Genomic DNA, 23,305 nt, shown 5'->3' on the forward strand with positions numbered 1-23,305 from the left:
TTGTTAATGCAACTTCATTTGGCCTCATCGTAGCTGCGCATTCATGTTAGTTCGATTGAGTGCACTATTCAAGTTATCGATATTGATCGGAATCGACACTTAAATTTTGTAAAAGAACAGTCACATTCAAGAGCATATAGAGGGTGGCGAAAATGTGCGAAAAATACAAAATTTTTTGAATGGGTCAAAATCATTTTGCAATTTAAAATAAAAGGAGCCATAAGCTCAAACATCCACAGAAACAGATAAAACACAATTTTAAAGCAGAACAACCCAAATATATACACAGAACATAACTATCAACATAAAAGGCGTGGGCCTCACCCCACCACAAATAAAAGCAATTTGTCCTCAAATGCAATTAACCACAGAATCCAAAAAGGTAAAATAAAGAAAGACAAAGAGGAAGGTAAAGTGGGGATCCTGGCTAATTGGTCACTCTATCTTTCTGGGCTTCAGTGCCCGGAGTGACGCCTAGAAGAACTAACTTCACTGGATCTAGTAGCAGGAGCCTTTGCCAAGGAAGCCTGCATAGTAGCATCTATCATGATTTCTTTAGTCTCAGCTATGTCTTCTGTTGCAGCTCCCTTAAACATCTTTTCGTCAGGCTCTGCCTCTAATTCAGGATCGGTTGTTTGCTCTATTCCATTCCCATGTCTTGTGGTGGTCTGAGGCATTTCGGGTACATCTAGAATTTCCACTGTTCTAAAGATCATGGACATATCGGTGGAATTTAGGTAGTCCACATATTTTCTCAACTCTGCAATGACTGCCTTTAAGCCTATCACCTCTTTTGTGGCTCCTTGGTCGCTCTCACACATTGCTATCCTGGCTTCCAGAGCATCAATCATAGTGTTCAGTGGTTCCACAACATCATCAAGAGCAGCCTGAATCATTCATGGAATGGAGCTTTCTATGTTGGCAGCCCGAAAATCAGCAAATTGAGTGAGCTGTCCCATTCGGATCAAGGATGCCTGAGTGATCGGCTCACATGAGGTAACAACAACAGTAGGTTTAGGTGGTAATGCAGCAATAGAGGTACCTGGAGGGTCAGTAGAAGTGGTAATGGCGTCAGATATACCTGAAGGCCCAAGGGCCGGAGTAGGCAAAAATGTCTCTGCAAGTATAGATCCAGTGGCCACAACTTCCTTCTGCTTCTTTTTCGCTTGGTCCTTAAGATATTCGGCTTCGATCTTTCGGATATCGGTGGAGGCGGTGGCAACCAATTTCACATCCTTCTTTGCATCTCTAGGCTTCTGAGCTCTTTTGCATAATGTAGTGATTAATACTGGGAAAGGGAGAGATGTCTGGCCCTGCTTTGCACGCATATGGATCTCAAAAGCAATGATCATCCCTAGATTTATCCTGGTTTTCTCTATGATGCATCCAAGACAAGCTGCCTTAGCAACGTGGATGATTGATTCATTCTGTGATGGCATAATTGTGTTGCTGATGAACCCAAACCAGTATCTTGCAGCTACGTTCAGATCTTTCTTTGCAATCGAAACTCCTTTTGCTAACCATTTTGAAGCATTGTCATCTGAGATTAGCGGGGCAAGCAACTTTTTCATCTCATCCAGCTTCTCTGTTCTGATCAAGTGCTGGCAGTGATCATTAATCTTATTGGACATACCTAAGGCTGTGTTTATAGCTTCACTGTCACAAGCTACTTTCCTCCCTCTGACAACCACGTAGTCAACTGCTTTGAAAGACGACACTAGCTTCTTCCGTTGAGGTACCAATGCACTATATGCATTGTAAAATTCTCTGACCCAGCTTGGTATGTAAGAGCCACGGGGTTTTGTGAAGATTTGAAATTTGTGATATTTTAGGCACTCCATTATCTTGAGATACCTATCGATCACCCCATTTATAGACAATTATTTTTCCTCAATAATCGTTCTCAGCCCCTCAGACTTTAATCTGTTCGTTAATTTAGTTAAAGGGCCTTGTACTGGAGGTGCCAGTACTATTGCCTGCTCTGGAACTAGAGGAGTCCGAGTGGTGGATCGAGGATTTCTGACCCAAGATGGGTCGTTCAGCTGTTTAGATCGTACTTCATTCCTCCGTGCCTCCATCAGTTCATCTTTATTAGAACGCATACCCTCACTATCATATGTTGTTGGTTCATTGGTGTAAAAACCGGTACTATGAAAACTTGCATCTGATAGCTCAACGGTTTTGTCCTTGCCTTTACCTTTCCCACAAGTTGTGGAAAGTTTAGTGGCCTTGGTCCTGGATGCAGTTGTATCCTCATTGATTGTGATCCCTTTTTCTTTACCTCGGAGTGGTGTGTTGCTACCTGCTTTGTTAGGTTTAGTCATACCTACAAACGATTGGGAAGAGTTAGGGGGAAAATCAAATAGAAAAACAGGCAATCTACTGCAGGAAGACTCGCCAAGTGGATCGGTAAGTCGCCGAACTTCTTTGGCGAGCTAACTCGGGCTCGCTGAAAGGGTTGGCTTTAAATTATAGCAAGGCGGTGATGGGAAGGTCCTTTCAGCGAATCACCGACTACTTTCGGTGAGCATGGGTTTGCCCGCCAAAAGTTACAGTGCATTAGGGGGTCAGGAGTGCAGATAAAGAGCGATCAAGAGTACTTTCGGCGAGTCGCCGAGTGCGTTCAGCGACCCATGGTTTCTTGCCAAAAGTGACAAACTCAAACATCCAATTTAACATGAAAATAAGGGCGATATGTAGACAATGAGCGAACCTTCAAACGATTCGTCGAGCTCGACCCAACTCGCCAAATGGTCCAATGTGCCCATTTTCAATCCATCTTCTCGAATTCAATGCAAAATCAAAACATGCACTAACGAAATTCAAATAAGACATGTACTAACCATCACCCCGGGATACTCAAATTTCTCTCAGATTTGCCGAATTTGGCCATTTGACGATATTTGCTCTTAAGAGTGGCGTCACCCGCTCTATCAGTGAGCAAATTTTTGACATTTAGCACAAACGTGGGCTATTCAAACTTCACCCAATTAATCTAACAACACGTAATCACAACCCGATTCATTAAAAAGCACAAAAAATATAGGCATTCGACAATCAAACAATACGGGCAAGATTTTCAAATTAAAATAGACATTTAAGCATTGTAATCCTATCAGAGAGGCCCAGCACACATCTATAAGATACGATCATTGCAAAAGAGTACAAACTATTTGAAAGTAAACTCGGGGTTTGGAGAACTAACCTTCTATGTCGATTAAAATGTGATTGAAAGCTAGGCAGCAAAGAAATTCAACTCCGAGCACAAATCAACCAACCAAAATACTAGTGGAATATTAGAATATTGGAAATACTACCTTGGTGTGAGTTTGTGAAGATTAAAAGCGAGGGAAAGTGAAGGATTTCAAATTCTAGGACCTTTGGCCATTATAAACCATCCAATTCTCAACCATTCGGTGACATTAGTCGCACTCGCCAATCCAGTCGGTGACACGCCGAATGATCATTTACCTCACCGAGTTTTACAGGACCTTCAGTCAAAAAGAAGGTCCAACAGCGGTTTTCATCGGGATAGCCAACCTGTTCGGCGATTCACTGAATGGAACTATTAGTTTGCCAAACGCAATTTCCACACACTCTCCACACTTTAACCTGTTCATTCAACACACTATTATTTCTAAAACAACAATAAAGCAATAAAGGGTTTTGGGTTGCCTCCTAAATAGCGCCTTAGTTAACATCGTGGCACGACGTATGTCAGCACTTAAACTCCATTTTTGGGGTTAGCCTTGGTATCACTAGGCAAACCCCCATTTTGTTGCGGGTGGAGATCGGGCGACGCATAACCCATGAGGTTCTCAAGCAGCTAGACAGCTCTGGAGTGAGACCAAATCATCCGCTTCATTCATTCAAGGTCTTCCTTCATTTCTTTCAGCTCTCTATCTTGCTCAGTCACCTTGTGGAGAATGATAGAGAGCATTCCCTCAAGGCTTTTAACCTCATTGTCCTTGAAACTTCTTCGCTCATGAGAGGGAATGTATTTATCCTTCCTCTTACACTGGACTTCGGTCGTCACCATCTTTTTGGCCAACTCATCCATCTGAGTCATTAGGGCGGCCAACATGAAGTCTTTTTCTACTTCTTGGTTTATTTTAGCCATTTGATTAAGCAGTCGAGCTGCTATCACATATGGTTGTTTTGTAATGCCTCCTGGAATGAGTTGGTCGACCAACCTTTTGTTACCAGGACCAAGACCTCTGTAGAAACAGTCAAAGAGAGCTACGTTGGGAATGTCATGATTCAGACATTGATTGATAAGTTCATTAAACTTTGCCCATGACCTGTGGATCCGTTCACCTTCCAATTGCTTGAAGGTGAGGATACGATTCCGGAACACCATTACTTCTAATGGAGGAAACTCTATTGGCTTCCAAGTATAGCTCGTCACACTTGCTTCCCCTATTTGGATATAATCAAGCTAACAAAACAAAACTAAAGATTGAGTAAGTAAACTACAACTAAGAAGAACAAAAATTCTACTAATCTAAGAATTGTCAAGTAACACCATTCCCCGGCAGCGGCGCCATTTTGATGTTTTGCGTAATCAACGACACAACTTTCGATGCAAGTGTCTACGATCATGCAATAGTATAATAACCCAACCAAGGGTTGGGGTCGAGTTTTGAGAATTAATAGAAAAATAAAATTAGTTCAAACTAGTTGTAGCTAAAGACATTAACGACTAAAAACATTGTAAATTAAAGGGGTAACACAAGAGTGTCAATTAACAATATGGGTTTTGTCACTAGTAAGTAAAAACAACAAAATAAACAAGGGTTTCTAAGTAATGAGAGGGGATTATTGGGATGTGACCGGAATACGGGTTAATTTAAATTATTTGGTACATGCTTTTGATAGAAAATTTATAGAGTAATAGTGACTAGGCTAAGCTATACATGGGAATAAATTATCTCTCGAGCAACTTACCCCGTTTCAAATGGGTTCCTCTTGGACACCCACTTGCCGCATGAAGACTAGCCTACGCCTTACCCCACTCACTCTCTCGAGCTGAGTGTTAGGATATGGGACTAGGGTTCACTCTCTCAAGCTGAACCTCATGTCGACCTACTCCTTAGGCCATCAATCTAGTAGTCTTGGTTTCACGACCTCTCTCTCGAGCAAGCCGAAAACACATAAATAAACTTGTATTTGCAACTACAAATTTGTTAAATTCAACCCCAACTACTAGATGAAATCATCATTAAACTACATTTAATATGTCATCAAGCAAGACCTAATAACAATCTTAACCCATATTCGCTAAATCACACCCTAAAAATTGGGAGTTTTAGCCACACATCAAGAGATAAAAATTTATACCTAAATGAGATTGCATTCAAATGGGTATGAAGATTTGAATCTTGTTACAGGTCAAGAATGAAGAATCCAAGAGACCCAAGTCCAAATCCTTAAAGATGAAACCCTCTTCTTCTTCAAGTTTCAAAACCCTCTCAAACTCAGAGCAAAAATAAAAAGTACTAAAATTATATTAATTGTTTCACAACAAAAATCTCTGATACAAAGCTAAAACTCACTACGAGTATTTATAGTTTTAAAGAAATCGGTGTTGTAGCAAACCATTCGGCGACATTAGTCGGAATCGTTGATCAACTCGGCTATTCACCCCTTGATGTAGTTCATCGCCATTGTCACGCCCTGAGCCTACACCCTGGGGGGACCGGCACCAGGAGACCATTGCTAGCCCCAAGCGAACCCTTGGCTTGGCTTTCTTAACTCAGCGAAAACCTAACTTAACAGAATAACTAAATGCCATGCAAGGACATAAAACAATTTAACTGATAAAAATCTGGCCCAAAAGGGCAACTCGAGTTTCAAAATAGAATATTTACATATATACATAGATGAGAGACTCAATACTAACTGACTGACTGTTTATGAAGCCTCTACAAATACCGAGTTGGAAGTTGGGACAGACCCCGCAACATCCTAACAAAACAAAACTAGGAACACAAAATAATCGAGTCCTCCGAAAAGCAAGGAGGCTCACCACTAACTCTGGAGTGCTCCGCTGGATCAACGGCGTGCAGGATGCTGACCCTGAGTACCTGTGTCTGCATCGTCATAAGATGCAGGCCAACTGGCATCAGTACATTGAATGTACGAGTTTGCGAGCTGGAAAGCTAAACCACAACTTAAGCTTGAAAGGAGTACAAGAGAACACTTACCTTGACTCTGTTCAACTCATGAATAACTGAACTCAATATATAAAGCAATAAGACACATGCAATATATAAAGCTTGTAAAACTCTTAAAATATGACCTAAAAATCATGTTTATAATATCATGAAAATACCATGCTTCCTCTAAAAGTCTACTTGTGCAATGCATAAATGAAGTCCCATACCCCCATCCACACTAAGCAGAACTCCTTGAGGAACCATGCAATTTCTACTGTGGGAGTTTCTCTAACCGACAAACCACCACTATGAATCTGAGTGGTGATACAACGTTTTACCTCACGTTGCCCGAGGACTATCCTATACCTTGCCGTGATATAGGAAGCTAACTTTACTAAGTGGATCCACTAGCTTAACTTTACGGATTCATCTAAAAAGTATGACCCGTTAACTCCCATGTTGGCTACATGGTTCTTATAGAGAGTTGAGTTAATATGAACTTGCGTCCCCAATTCGGTGCTCGATACTACTCCCAAAAATACTTTAGCTCATAAGTGTTTTAAACACATCCTTCTTTAGTTGAGATAATTACTCAAAATCTAGCCCAAAGGCTCACTTGGAAACGATGTTCCTTTTTCTTGAAAACTAGCCCAAAGGCTCTTTTGGAAATCATAGTCCATTTCTTACTCAAATGTAAAAACATTTAGAAACTCCTTTGGGAATACATAGTTCCCTAATAGATTTTGAGAAATGAACTCAACTTACACTCTTGACTTAACTTGAGTCTTGAGACTCTTTACTTAGCTTGAAACTCTAAGCTCTTTGCTTGACTTGAAACTTGAGTCTAAAAATGAAGTTAAAACGTTCAATAAAGACTCTTGAACAACTTTAAAACTTGCTTAACTTCTAAGCTTAACTCTTAACTTCACTTAACTTCTAACTTCACTTGACTTCTAACTAACTCTCCTTGAATTGAAATTTTGGATTCAAGGTGTTTGATCACATGTTACGGATGAGTTCTTGACTTTTAGAAGTACCTTGGAGTGTTGGAAACAACTAGGAAACATAGGTACAATACCTAGGAGCATGCATAAGAAAGTGGGGGATAAAGAAGAAGTCTTGGCGTCCTTTGCGCTCTGCAAGGCACGGAGCGCCAGCCCTAAAACTTCAGAGGTGAGTTTAGGGCGCTCTGGCAGGCGCATCGCGCCAGGCCCCCAACCCAGAAATTTCAGCAAGTTCATTTTCTCGTTTTCTCACCCTATTTCGCCTTAAAATCGAATGGTTTCTTCCCCAATCACTTAGAATCATTAAAAACCCTCAATATACACTAGATTCAACTCATAATTCCATCCGGGAACATGCACCAAACCAACAAGAAACTTCAACAACAAAACCACAAACTTCAACCAACACAACCACAACATCAACAACTTCAACAACATATCCAATATTTTCTCAAAATAATAAAATGAGTTTGGTGTGTGGGGGAAAGGATCAATCCACACTAAGAACTCACATACCTGGATAGGGATCACCCCCGATGATATCCACGACGATCTTTGACGGAAACTTGTTGATCTCCTCATTCTTCTCTTCTTCTTCTCCTTCTTCTCTTTCTTCTCCTCTTCTTCACTCAAGAACCCTAACTCTTTCTCTTTTAAAATGAGACAAAATGATACAAAGATCAGCCTAACACAACAATATAATCCCAAAAGAAATGGCTAGGGAAAAGACCAAAATGCCCTTAAAATTTCCGGACGGATTCCCTGTCAACTGCCCAAGTTTCAATGGCCATAACTCGCTCATACGAACTCAGAATTGAGCAAACTCGGTGGCGTTGGAAAGATCATTCCACAAGCTTCGCAACCATAACTGGAACTACTCCTAACTCATCCTGAGCTAGGATTTACAACTGCTCAAAGTTGGCCAAAAACTTACTGATTTCCACACAGCCAAATTTTCCAGATTTTTGAATTCCTTCCAAAAATGACTATTTCCGATTTTAAGCCTCTTCATAGATATTTCAAATTACCGGATGTTACAGCCATCTTGCACCATCCTTCAGCATCGTCGTGCTCTGGGTCATTAGGCGACATAGTACTGCCTCGCAGAATATCTCAACGATGCACGGATTGCTCCATTTTTCCGTCGACTTGATCCTTTCCTTCAGGGCTTAACACACTGGAACAAAAGGTGAAGTGAGACCGTTCGGCGACTCGCCAAGTGGACTCGGTGATCCTCATGCCTTCATTTTCTTCGTTCTTTTCAGCCTTTTCAGTCCTTTTAGTTAAGTAGTGTCCATGCTCTCCTTCAACCTTCAAATACCTGAGACTTAAGGGTTTTCATTAAATATTGAGATAAATAAGCATTTGAGGACACAATTTCTATTAAAATATAGCCCTAAATGAGTCCAATTTGTGGACTCATCAAGCCGTCGGAAGATGCCCTGTACTCAACAAAGAAAGAGCAAGTCCAGTATTAGTACAACCACAGTGTACTGGTAGGATCACGCGGCTATCCTAATAAGTGAAACACATGCAAATAACCATAACAGTATAAAACAAGCATATACCGAACATATACAATATTAGTCATCTTTACAGGATCAATGTAGCATTCCACGTAGTGACAACCGATCCCATATTTATGCCGAAACATGGCAACCGATCCCATATTTATGCCGAAACACGACAACCAATCCAAGTTAGTGTGTTGGAACGCAACACCCAATCCATTCAACAAGCCACAATCACAATAAAAAAGTACACTCTCATAATCATACAATCAAGTCATGGTTCATGACATTCACTATTCATCTATCCTCATTTACAATTAGTGTGATCAATAATGCAACATTCGCATACATACAGGTATTATAATGAAGCAAGAACAAACATATATCACACCACATGGAATCACAACCATCACCTACCTCGAAACAAGGTTGCATCCCCTAAGAAACTTGATTCTTCCCTTTACGGATTCGTTCCGCTTGTTCATGGTCTATAAACAATTAATATAACATGGGAATCAATAAACAATAACTAATTACTTGAATTACCAACAATCCTATCAACCCTAGATCAAACTCATGATCCCAATATCCAAATTAGGGCTTTTTTCATCATGATTCCCAGATCAAAACCCTCCCCCATCGATAATTACCCACTAGATTACATTCTACGAATCGAAAATGGGTTCGGGGAGCTAAAACCTTACCTTTAGCCTTAAGAATAGTGCCAAGAAAGCACCTGGGATCATCTCCTAGCTCTCAAAGTTAAAAAGTGCAGAATAACATATTTTTGGGGTTTATTTCTGACTTAAGTCGTGTCTGACCCCGCTACAGCGGTACTCACGCCGCTACAGCGGCCCCGCCCTGGCGGGAATAATCCCATCCTAGCGGCTTGCACGAAAAAAAAGAGCTAAATTAAGAGTTTCAAAACCCCAATTCACAACACACCTTCAACCCATGACACTCAAAAAATACTCGTTCACGCTAAGATCAGTTTCGGGAGTTCTACTCGCCCGAATTCGATTCCGTAAAGTCATACGGGTTCCTTAACCCCCTAGCTATCTACTCATGTGATCCAAATCATAATTAGATCTTCCATTTGTTACCAAATTTCCCTAGACCTCACTGGCTTCGATTTCGTCTAAATCTGGACTAGGTTGGGAAATTTCAAGTTACTACCAAAATGTTTTCCGGCCCAAAATTTTTCCCCATTGCCTTTTCCATAACGATGGAATCAGATCGTTACTCCTTCGGACATCCAAGTCTTCATCAGAGCATGATTAAAATTTGGGGATCTTTCTGACCCTAAAAAATTAGTTGATAGAGAGAGAGAAAATCTGATCACAAGTTGAAAAATAAAAATCGTTGAATGATATAGCGCCTTCATGGACTCTATATCAAGTTGATGGAATGAGAACCTAATTAATTAAATACGATGTCTTTTATTTTTTTCTCCACTTTCTAGGAGAAAAACAGATGGGGGCTACCCCAAAAATTCCCCTAAGACACTAGTATCCTGGGAGAAATGAAGTGAAGAGATTTCAGCGCAAAGAAGGTAAAAATCCAATGAATTGTGATCCTCTTTCATCACAATTTGCTCTCACCAAGACAAAAGCTTTTGTCCGAAATTCATTAGCAGTTGTTTGGTGCCCAGATAAGCTAGACCTTTTTAACTGAGTATTTAGGCTTGTCTTCACTTACATTATATCTTATGGATTGTCGGAGATTGCATGTATAGGCCTTCACATACAAAGTCTGGGTGGTTGAACATGTGGCTAGTTATTGTTAGATTGATGATGGATTTAGGTAGTATAAGGGTAAAATTATAATGAAAGTGTCTTGTTTATTTTCTTAGTACAAATAGTAGTCTTTTTCAGTTTAGAAGTTAGATTATGAAGATTATGATGAATTGAATATTTGAGAGCTTTGAAGCTTGTAGTTTCTAGGTGAAACCTAACATTAGTGTAGTTCATAGTTGGTAATTGTAGTTGAGTGATTAAGGTGGATTCCCGATATTGCTTGTGTTAACTTCTTCTAGTTTAATCAATCATCGAGTTACCCTCTTAGTGGATTCAATTGGTTTTCTCATTTTTGATTGAGTTCGGGTTATTGTTATTTGGTCGGATTCAATTGACAGGTGAAGGTATAAAGTCCTTTGTTGTTCACAAATTTGATTTGATTTTGATAATTCCACATAAGTATTCTTATTTCTTTCAAGTGTCCCTTTGAACCTTATCAACTTACAAAGTTACATTATTGATTTCACAAAGGACAATAGTGGAAAATACGGTTTAAATTATGTTCTTAGATGTCTTAATAAGTGTGCACTGCCTCACAAATTCAACTAATATAAAATATAAGGAGTGTGTTGATATTCTTACTAATTATGACGTTTAACTTCATATGAATCTTTTACTTTTTTTTCATTGTATGAATTTCATTATGTAATAGTTTGTGTCAACACAATAAAAATAAGTAGAAATAAATTATAATAACTTCTGGAATCACATAGCCTTAGCCTTTATTAGGGGTATGCACTATTCCGATTAAGTTGAAATAAAATTTAAATTGAACCGATTTTTAATTAGAAGAATTTTTGGGCATATGTAAACATTGAAATTTTATTAAATAAATTCATATTAAATTTTGAATTAACTCTTAAATTCCCAATATGTCCATCAAGTCAAGTTATTGGTTAATAAGTTAGATTAGTTATTAATAAAAAATTATATGACTTAATTGAAGTCCAATTACATTTGGATCAGTATCTTAAGTTAACAAGACGAGCTCAACCCATGCTCTTCAAACCCAAGATCCACTAGAATTGCTTGGATACCAAAATACCTCAAGCCTTAACTCGTGCCTATATAAAGAGGTCTCCATACAACCAAAAAAAGAAAAGGATAAATAATAGGAAAACTCTCCTCTTCAGTGGTGATCCACAAGTCTTCCGTATACAAAGAAGTCTTCGTCTTCACGTGACAAGCTACAATTTTCCGTTCCTCCAGGATTGTGATCAAAGCTCGGCTCCGTGTTTGTGATAAAATTCCAAAAAGTACTTCATCTATTTAAGAACAAAGCAAATCCTTTGAGTTGATGGTCGTGGAAAAATCAATAAGAGGTTTACATATTTTTATATTAAATTTTATAAGAATTGTAACCCCGCATAAACCATTGAAATTAAATAGTATCACACTATTACTTGTCACTAATTTTCTTGTCTTGATTGCTACTTTTTAGGAATGAAAAATTGGTCATTACAATGTTATATATTGTATTGTATAATCAATTAATCAAAAGTCTATCTTTCTTTCTTAAACTCCATATTACCCAAACATCTTCGTATAAAAAACACAGAAGGATTATTATTTTTTCTATAAATTGATGTGGTATATTATAGAGTACTTTTTGGTTCGTATAAAAACAACAGAAGTATTATTATTTTTCTACAAATTGATGTAATATATTATATAGTACTTTTTGGTATGTTATATATCTTATTTTTTGTGTCAGTCGTTCTTTTTTTTTTTTTTTTTTTATGTTCACTGAAAAAATATTGTTCTTAGAAAATGAAATAGATTAAAATATCTTTTTTTTTATCAGATAATGAACATCCTCATTTTACACTTATTTATATTCATTTAATTAATTAACTTATTCCAAATTAATGTTAGATTAATAGTCTTTCTTTGGTACATTAAACTCGACAATTACTTTCTCTATCTGAAATATTTAACTCTTTATTGTTTTCAAGAAACTTTTGAAGCTTGTGACTTGTGAGCACACGACTAATAATATTTCAGATGGTTACTCAACTTTGAATAGTTCACTTAGAAAGTCACTCAACTATTGATATTTCACTTAAAAAATCACTCAACTATTGATAACTTACTCAGCAAGTCACCCAACTAAATAAACTAATTTTTTAAAAGTAATAAAATGTTCATTATCTTCATGCATACAAGATTAAATAGTAAAAAAAACCAATGCTATTATATTACAAAAAAAATCTCAACAACCTAGGAGGCACTCTAAGCTTCTTCACTTCGGATTTTGAAGATTCATTAATCCTTTTGTCAACCATATTGCTGTTTCTCTAGAAGAAACAACTTCTTCACCAAATGGTTTTAGCACACCAGCTAATTCCTCTAGCTTTTTATGCTTAAGTAACTCTGCACAAAGTTCAAGTAATGACTCTAATGCTTCTTCCCTTCCATTGCTTATTACTGAAGTATCACTCGATGCTCGTTTGTGATCATCGTGTTGTTCTGTATTCTGATTAGTACTTAGATGATCAATGTCTTTTGCTCTAACTTTATTGGCATTTGAAGTAACTTCAACATATGGTTTTGGTATTCCTGATTTCTTAAAAAAGCATTTTGTACCTTTTTTGTCCTTAGTTGGCCATTCAATCTTTTGAATTGTACCTTCAATTGTATTATCAGTTAAGGTACTTCTTGTAGAGCTTATGGAATTTGTGCTTTCACTTTTCTTGACGGATATGTCCAAATTTCCATTTTTCTTTGTCTGAACGTTAATTTTTTCAATCTTACACGTATTACCTTTGAATTCATGAACAACTATATCAACTGCAACAACGTTCTTGTGTTGTTTTGCTTGTCTAATATCGTTGGAAGTTGAATTCTCGCGAGTTTGATCAGGAATATTCTGTTTTGATTCCTTCTTAGAACATACTTGAACAAATGCTGGTGACAAGTTCTGATATTTAGCAAGATATGGTTGTAAATGTGGATGCCTTAACAACTCTGCAGCCTAATATATATTCAGACACAAGAAGTAATGAATCAGTAAATATGTATGCAACATACATACAACAAAATGTAAGTAGTAACACGTACCGTAGGTCTATGTTCTGGGCTTTTTCTTAGCATGCTTTTAATCAGTCATTTCCTGGAACAAACAAATCTGTAACACCCCGTATTCAAAATAGACAAAAATGTAGATTTTGAGAAGTTGCAGGTGCAACTTACGGTCACCATCCACGGACCGTAGGTCAGACCACGGCCTGTGCTGGTGGACCGTGGTTCACCACTGCGACCCCTCCCCAGCCAGCTCAGAAAATTGGCTAAGTCCCGACTCACGGACAGACCCACGGTCCGTAAATCAGACCACGGTCCGTGGTCTGTGTTCGTGGATCGAGACTTCCTTTACCAGCCTCTGACGCAAACTACGGTCGACCAGCACGGACTGTCATTCGATCCACGGTTCGTAGGTCTGACCGTAGATGAGGGTCAGCAGCCAGTTAGCTGAAATTTGTTGATGGGTCAACTTCAGATGGTCATAACTTTTAGCACAAAACGAATTATGTGTCCCATGAACTATGGTTAGATAGATAATTGAATTATCTTTCCAACGCCACCGAGTTTGCTAAATTTTGATCTCCGAGTAAAAATTTATGCCCGTTTTAGTGAAGCCCTGTCGGGCAGACTCGACCTACGGACCCAATCGACGGACCGTCGATTGATTGACGGACCGTCAGTCACTCCGACAGAAGCTAATTCAAGGGTCTTTTGGTCTTTTCCTATTTCGTTTAACCCCTAAGATACGTCGTTTAAACCCTAAATCATGAGATTTTAATCAGTTTAAGCCTAGAAACATAACTAGAACTTACCTAAGTCAAATCATTAATCAAACTTAGAAGAATTAGAACGCTAAAAGGAGAAAAGAAGTCAAGAACACTAGTTCAAGAACGCAGCAAGGTTCCATCAGTTCCAGCCCCGAAATCGAAAGATTTTTCCGTGGAATTCGTCACCAGGTATGTGGGATTTCACTAGTGGGTTCCTTTCGCCCATTAGGTCCCTAGAATTCAGTCAGATTCTTGATTTCATGATTATGAACAGACCTAGGGTTTCTAGAATTTCGATAGATCATCATGAATTAGTTATTTAATGGTCCAAATCAGATTATCATGTTATTGCTCAGTTTATCGCATAAATTTCAGAACCCTAGCTATGTATTTCATTAGTTCTTGAATTACACATGCTAAATCAGATATTTCAGTTACTCAGATATACATGCTCCAGTTTTATGCCACATTATCAGTATATTTCAGCATAAACCCTATTTTGAGTTATAAATCATGAGAAGCTTTTCTTTAAGACAACACTTGAGTTTTAAATTGAGTTTTTGATAAAGTTAAGATGAGTTTTGAGAAAGAGCTTCTAATATATGATTAGTATGACAATTGAGTAGGTCATCAATGTATGAATAGTATGGTATCTAGATATACCATCAATGTTTATGCAGTATGACTTCCCAAGTCATCAATGATCAAAGTATTGTTTTCTAAAAAGGAGTTTTCAAGTATGAGTATTTACATGTCAGTATTTTAAGCTATTCAATATTTCAGTCAGAATATATTCAGTTATACATGCCTCAGTTTATGAATGCATCATTATCAGATTAATTGTTGCATTCTCAGTTTGCATGTTCAGTTTCGAGCTATCCAGTATTTACAGAAATTCAGTCATAACCAGTTAACCACTTAATTCATTGGGACTAGCATAATACCAAGTTGGACTAGGGTTTCAGCGTACCCATATAGTCCCAGAACTACGAGCCACGTAGGTGTAAGTCCCCTCTGTGGGCAACATCAGTTTAGTGATCATGCCAGCATGCCTCTATACCTCTGGCAGGGTATATTGGGTCCTCTCGATGGGGCGTATACGTCGGACTCCACATTTAGCTCATGTGGTTTTATGTCGGTTATTAGTAGCTCCCACAGTTCAGTCAGACTCTATTGCATTGACCATATTTGAGTACAGTCAGTATTCAGTCTCAGCATGCTATAAATTTGGTCATTGCATCAGTTAGCTCAATATTTAGCCTTCAGTATCTATATCATGTTCAGATTATTTGATTGCTTTATTGCTTTGTTCAGTTATATGTTATTTCAGCTTTACTCTATCCTGCATGCTCAGTACCTTTCAAGTACTGACGCATACGTGCGCTACATCTTCTCGTGATGTAGGTTCAGGTTCTCATTATCCAGATCACGCTTAGATTGGTTCTCGATCTCCAGTTCAGCAACATCAGTGGTGAGTCCTCATTCTTCGAGGACTAGTGACATATTTATCTTTATCGTTTTTAGTCTTTAGTTTCAATTTTGCTAGACCTAGTTGGGGCATGTCCCAACATTTCTAGTTAGTTTAGAGGCTTATTTCAGACATAGTTAGATTCAACTTAGTATCTTGAGTTTGATATTTCTTTTGTATTAAACTCTCAGATTTAATATATTCAGTTATAGTATATGGGTATTCCCCATCTTTTCAGATTTATTTATGAATTAGCTTCCGCATCAGTTTATTATCTTTAGTATGCTCATGATCATGCCAGCAGGGTTAGCTTGGGATCACTTGTGGTCCTAGGTCCCGTGTCCGCGTCTCGAGGGTAGTTCGGGGCGTGACAAAATCAATATAAGAAATTGATGAAACAGTCACAATAACGTACTGTGGAAATGAGAAATTGATGTATCGTCTTACCATGTAGAAGAATATATGGTTGGAAGTGGAGATATAGTAGATCTGTTTATTTTGTTGATTAGCCCAGCCATATCCTATTTTTCGAGTTAATTTCACATATGGTCACAAAACGTAACACATTATAGTTGTTATAGTATGTAAAGTTTAATGACTAACCGTAGCACGGAATGCAGCTTGATGGGCAGAAATTTCAAACATACAACAACCTGAGAAGCAAACCATTATAATCAATGTTGATCAATTGAGAATGCAAAAATTGCACTTTTTATAAGTTGAAGATGATGATTTACCTAGAGACCATATGTCTGATTTATATCCATAAGGTATATCTGCTAGAAGCTCAGGACACATATATGTTGGAGTACCCACAATCTACATCACATTGAACAACCAAATAAGAGTTGTATTCCCTCTGCTTCAATTTATGTGACATTACATTTTGAGACGTCCCAAAATATTAGTACTAATTTGGAAAGAAATGATTGAGATGTATAAAATGAACAAGAACATTGCAATGCAATGAGGGAGGGTTTATTACCGAAGAGGCGAGATCATCTTTATTCAACAGTTTGGCTAATCCAAAGTCACCTACAGACGTAACAAGTATCATAAGCAACACAAAATTTGCAGCAAATAAACACTTACTATATGGATTATTTACTCTTCTTACCAAGTCTGATTTCGTCGTCTTTGGTAAGGAAAATGTTAGAACACTAGGGCAAAGCAAATGAAAACTATTAGTATGAGTTACTCCAAAACACTACAATTTTTTTATAAAAAAAGGTCATACTTTAAGATCTCTGTGAAGAACACGATTCGAGTGAAGGTAATCGAGATCCAGTAACAACTGAATCAAAATCCGTTTTGTGTTTTGTTGGAAATTTATTCTTATTTTTCTTACGTCTTCAGGGAAAAATGTTCCTCTGGTTTTTCTAATCATATTAGCCCTGAAAACAAGTACAAAATCTATCAAGAAATACATCATTATTATTGATTAAGATAAATTAGTGCTAATTTAGGCATGTTTAGGAAACTTACATGTCTCCACATTCACAATAGCTTGTAACAATGCAGACAAAGGAGTCCTAATTTATGTATAACATTACATAAATATAATTTAGCATTCTACATGAATATGTGTACTAAATAAAAGAATATTAAGTCCTTATAGAAAATTTTGTTAATTGTATAAATATATATACCTTCTCTACCCATGCATTCTTGTACTCAATAATATAAGGTTTATCTAGCTTGGCTATCAAATTCATCTGCAAAAATCAAACTTAATAAGGTTAGATAAAAATAAAATAAAAAGGTAAGATAAGAATAATTATTCTTACTTCACATGGTGAAAAAAAAAATGAGGGAAAAAATTAATTATTCAACACTCCATAAGGTCTTGTTTGATAAATTAAAGCATAACTAAAGCTCCTTCTCTTTCATCTTGTTTAACATATCATATTATTGATCAACTTTTTCCAATTCTATTAGTAATAAAGCCATTTTGCTAATATTATCTTCTAACTCTGAGTGATATTATGTTGTTTATGATTTAGGCAACTTGGATAATGCTTCAATTTTCAAAGAGAAACAATAGATTTTTTCAAAAGAGTGATATTTTAACTTTAAGTCATCTCAAATTTGAATCGAGGGCCACTATTAGTTTTGAAAATAAACAATAAAACAATCTCAATTCATTGACCTTTCGGTACAATCAAATAGAAAGTCAGTCAAGGGCGGCAGGGCGGCAGAATCTTAGTTGAGTTAGTAAGATCAAAGTTAGGGTTTTTACCCCAAAATCTATGAATTTAATTTTTTTTTAATACAAACTTCTTATTGTTAAATTTTACTATTGTATTTTTAATCCATTGATGATTCTTGATTGATGGTTCATGGTTATTCCCTTTAACTAGAGTTATCTGAAAACTTTAAGATTCATTGGGCATACAAACTGCTCCCAAGGGGTGAATGTGTAAAAACTCCACGAATTGGACTTTGATAATGGATAAAAATTAAGTGGGTTAAAATGTCCAAGACTATTGTTTGAAAAGAAGATGATTGAATATTCTTATATTTGTATGTTCTAGACTTGGAGCATCCAGAGACCATTTTTCGGTGCGGAACTGGTAGTTGAGAAATTCATGGAAGTGGTAGTGTGGTAGGTGAGTAATTTATTTTAAAGATTTTATTATAATATTCTTTTGCTAAGTGTCTTAATCTTGATATTTCTTTAATATTATTTTTTGTATTTGCGAAATTCATGGTAAAATGTAATAATATTTATTGTAATATTCTTCCGATAGTTGTTTTAATCTGAGTATTTCATTAATATTATTTATGATGTACATATATAAATTTTCTTCCATTAATTGTTCTAATAGTTTTATATCTTCCACAGATTCTGTCCAATATTGTAAATATTCATAGTTCATTTTAGTCTGAATTTATTTCTAAATCGTACCATTCTATTCTTTCGTAGTCTAAATCATGTAAGTCTATTTCATACCATTGTTGGTTCAATATATCTTCTAATTCGTTATCATTAAATATTTTTTCCCATATGATTCTTCTTAATTCAATTATTTTTATATCTTTAAGTATATATAAGATTAAAGTTTCATAGTTTTTTATCATTTCATCATGAACGTATGTAGTCATGTTCTTTATCATGCAAGTTTTTTATTTCAAATTATTCCTTCCTATCATATTCATAATTGATTAAATTCATATTAGATCATTATGAACTAGATTATTTGTTTATCATGTTCTCCTGTCACTACTAGCATCGTACTTTAGCGGATACTTCCTTCTTATCAGCGCCTCAACTTTGTTTACTCCCCTAAACGGCTTTCCTCGCCTACCGGTTTCAACATTAGAATGGCATAGTATAGAAGTTTTCTCGTTGTTTCCAGTGTGCTAATAAACTAGAAATTATGATTCAAATAAATCTAATACATAATAACTAACATAAATTTATTCAATCTTATATATGATATTCAGGAATATATGAAATTAGTTCTGCATATTTTTTGAATAATATACCTTTGCTTCTTGCTTATTCATGCTATCTGAAATATCTTATTGGATTTCAGATTATTGCTCCATTTATCTAAATACTTAATTTTTGTAGAGAGTTTTTTGAAAAAAGCATTTTTTATATTAGGCTTCGCCTGCCTTTTTAAGTTACATATCCGTTCCTTTATATAGAAAGGATTTTCATACTACATTACAATAATGTACTACTATTCACTTTACCACTTGTCACCTAATAAATCACACCCGCTACCATCCCTTACACTTGCCCATCATGATACCTTACACTTGCCCATAATGCATTTATACTATAATAATAAAGACAATAATGTGCACCTACTTTACATTTTACTTTACGAATTTTCACATACTAATACTATTTACTTTTGCCATATGTCTTCTTTTTCTTTGTCTTCATCTTCTCTTCATCTTCTTATCTTATCTTTTTGGCTTCCGTCTCTATCTCTTATTCCAGCTGGACGTCTGGAATTATATTATCTTCTCCGTTGCATTTTGAACATATGTGGTCAGGGTATTTGTGACCAATTAGCTTGCAATATCTGGTTAATAACTCTACCGAAATAAATCCTACTTTTAGTGCTTGTGTTGTAGGTCGTTCTTCTGGCTTAAGTAATGATAAAATCCATCTCTGGACTTCATCCATATCTGCTTTCCTTAGATCCCTTGAATTGGAATAAATCATTAACTGATCTCTTGCATAGTAACTCCATATAGCGTTTTCATTTAAATAATTATTTGCTAGCTCTTGTACAATAGTTGATATACCAATTATTCTCTTATTGGCATAAAAACTGGGTATCTCGCTTTTTTGTATCTCTGGTTGCTGTTCGATATCTTCCGGTATTATTATATCTTTTGTTAGTCCTATCTTTACCACTTGTATCGGAGGTTTTATTTCCTCGTATAATATCTCTGCTGTTGCCGTATAAAATTTTACATAGAATAAATTTCCCTTAGTAACTCTCTTATATGTAATAAATGCTTTATGTAGTTCCGGTATTCCACTTGGTTCCTCTCCGTCATATGTATACACTGTATTTAATAGTCCACAGTTGTAATATGTCCTTACTAAGTTGGCGTTAGTTTTTGGTTGTGCAATCAGTTTATTATAACCTTGTAATTTTTGGGTTAAATAATCCTGGTTGAGTTCTTGGGTTGTAGTAGATCTGGGTTTAAGATTTAAAAATGTTTGGATTTTGTATATATTTTCTATATAGGTTCGCGTAATATGGTTATATTTTCTTTTGTCATGGTGTAGGTTATCCGCATATGTAGAAGTTTGTGGTTCTATAGTTAATGTGTTTTTTGGTGTTAGCCTCGGGTAAATGGTTTTTCGAATATCTGGTTTACGTTTGAATTCTTATGTTTTTCACTAACTCGTTGGCTTGTACCTGCAGCTGTATTTAAACAAATATTATGGGTTTTTAGGTGTTTCCCAAGTCACCTTTTAGCTCTGGTTTTTTCTGTCTTCCGATCGACATAGCTCCGTATTTTTATAATCATGCTGCTGACTTATACTAGCTTTAGACTTCAGATTATCTTCATTAGTCTTTAGCTTTGTATCTCGTTGTCCATACTATCTACTTTTGTACAAAGTGTAGTAATGACTTTGAGTATCGTTTCAATTTTATCTTCTTCCTCAGTCTCAGTCTGAGTAGTTTTGTCGTGATAGGTAATCTGTATTTAATACTCCTCCATAACTTTTTTCACTGGCATCTGATTCTACTATATAAGTAAATTTTTTATTTTCATCCGGAAAATATAGTTTAGGTAGGTTCTTACATAATAATTTTACTTTTTGTATTTGTGTTTGATCCTTTTTATCAAACTGGTATTCTATGTCTTTCTTTAATTTTTGTTGTAATGGTTTTAGATTCTCTGCTAATTTTGGTATGTATTCTCTTACTTGATTTACTAGTCCTAAGAATGATTGTAATTTCTTTTTTGTGTCTAGTTGTTCATTTGAGTTAATTATTTTTTGTACTATATGTGTTTGCATTTTTATTCTATTTTTATCTATCTGTATTCCTAGAAATTCTATTTGATTTTTCATTATATCTGCTTTCTTTTTACTTAAGCTTATGCCCGAATATTCTATGAAATATATGAATTTTTCTAATAATCTTATGTGTTCATCTTGGGTTTTAGAATATAGTAATATATCATCAATATATACTACACAATTTTCTAATTGTTTAAAGGTGTTGATATCTACCTGGTGCATTTTTATATTCAAATGGTAATATATTCCATTCATAGAATTCTTGTGGTACAGTGAATGTTGTTAGTTTTTTAGATTCTTCTTCTAGTTTCAAGTGATAAAATCCTGATTTACAATCAAATTTGCTAAAATAATTATATCATTGTATTTGTCTTATCTTTAGTATTTTATTTGGTATCGGCTAATTATATGTTTTAGTTTTTGCATTTAAATTTCTATAATCAATAATCATTCTGCTTTTTCCTCGTTTTTGTTCACTATGTTTATTTACGATAAATGTCGGGCTTGTGTGCTTACTATTGCTTTCTTGTATATATCCTTTTTCTAGTAATTCATTTATATGTATCTTAAATTCGGTTAAATCATTAAAATTATATTTTAATGGTTTTTGGGTTATTATGCTATTATTATCAATTAGCTCAATTTTTATTTTTGTTTTATGTTTTTCCCATCCTTGTAAAGGATCTTCACTATATAATAATTCTAACTTATCTTGAATTATTTTTACTTTATCTATAGAGAATATAATTAATTCTATCTTGGGGTCTTCCTCTTTTATATTTTCTAATTTTTGTGTAATTTTTTCACTTCCTTTTATCCATTTTGTTGTTTTTCGTTTTTTGTTATTTACTCTTTTTGCTCCTATTTTTTGTTTACACACTGTTGTGAACCACCAGTGTGTTTTTGTTATTATATGTGGGTATAATTTTTCTATAAATGGTATTCCTAATCACATATATTTTGTAGTCAATTCAAAGTTATATATTTCTTCTATAGTTAATATCTTATCCCATATTTGTATTTTTATATTGTTTGTCTTATATGTGATCATGCTTCCTTCATTATTAAATCCTGTTACTACTATCAATGTTTTTAATTTTTCTCACTTATCTTCTGGTAAACAATTGTATTTACATATATTAGCTTCTGCTCCCGTATCTATCATTGGTGTATAATATCTATAGTAATATCCCTCTATTATTATCTTTGCAAGTATATATATTTTCATATTTTTATCATACTAAAGTCCTTTTTATTATTATTCTTTTATTTTCATAATTTATTATTAACTGTTTGTCTTCTAGATTATATGGTTTTACTTGTTCTAGCCATTTTATTCCTAAAGTGATATTTTCATCTCCTTGATATATTTTAAATTATATTACTATTGGTACACCTCCAATGATTATTTCCTTTTCTGTAGTTTCTTCGGTATACATTAATGCTTTTGGTAGTTCGGGGCATAATTGTTCAGTAGTTATTATTTCATCTTCCATCACTAATTCTCTTGTAATATAGTTTTCTTCTATTCCTGTATTTATTAATATTAAATATTTTCATTGTTCCATTATTCCCGTTATGTAGTAATGATGTGGTTTTATTTCTTCTTCCATTGATTTTTGTGGGGTTTTTATCTGTTCTTCTTGAGGTACTCATTTTTTATGATATTTGGGGTATTTCATTGTTTATTCTTTTTGATGTACTTGGTCTTTCTTTTACTATTTCTAAATCTTCTTCTATATCAATTTTATTATAACTATAATCATTATTATCTATGACTGTAACTATCCTTTCAAAAGGATAAAATTTTTATTTATTTTATTTTATTTTTTTCTGTTATTTTATGTTTTGTTGTTAAAACATATAAGTTTTTACATCTAGCTGTAAATATTTTACTTCCTGGGGCTAGTTCTATTCCTGACATTTTTCAATATAATACTAGTGATTTATCTATATTCATGTCATTTATTGCTACTGAGTAGTTAGCACTTATTATAAATTTAAATTTTTGGTATATGAGGTTACCTTTTACTGCACTTATTATACTTTTTTCTATGTGTTGTATAATTCTATCATC

At 35.3% G+C, this 23,305-nt stretch overlaps 2 protein-coding genes across 2 annotated transcripts in view; one reads left to right on the forward strand and one right to left on the reverse strand.

Moving 5' to 3' along the window:
* Positions 1 to 23,305, forward strand: part of LOC125845648 (UDP-glycosyltransferase 92A1-like) — a 116,444-nt gene that overhangs the window by 40,560 nt on the left and 52,579 nt on the right. The window lies entirely within an intron of this gene.
* LOC125843645 (serine/threonine-protein kinase Nek6) overlaps positions 12,673 to 23,305 on the reverse strand; it is a 133,514-nt gene continuing 122,881 nt past the window's right edge. The window contains 10 exon segments of the mRNA XM_049522798.1: positions 12,673 to 13,055; positions 13,098 to 13,443; positions 13,530 to 13,581; positions 16,173 to 16,246; positions 16,329 to 16,378; positions 16,463 to 16,544; positions 16,711 to 16,760; positions 16,843 to 16,885; positions 16,963 to 17,119; positions 17,211 to 17,257. Of these exon segments, the coding sequence (XP_049378755.1) occupies positions 12,712 to 13,055; positions 13,098 to 13,443; positions 13,530 to 13,581; positions 16,173 to 16,246; positions 16,329 to 16,378; positions 16,463 to 16,544; positions 16,711 to 16,760; positions 16,843 to 16,885; positions 16,963 to 17,119; positions 17,211 to 17,257 (1,245 nt within the window). The 3' untranslated portion in view covers positions 12,673 to 12,711.

Source organism: Solanum stenotomum, chromosome 11, assembly GCF_019186545.1.
Source record: "Solanum stenotomum isolate F172 chromosome 11, ASM1918654v1, whole genome shotgun sequence".
In the NCBI taxonomy this organism is placed as follows: Eukaryota; Viridiplantae; Streptophyta; class Magnoliopsida; order Solanales; family Solanaceae; genus Solanum; species Solanum stenotomum.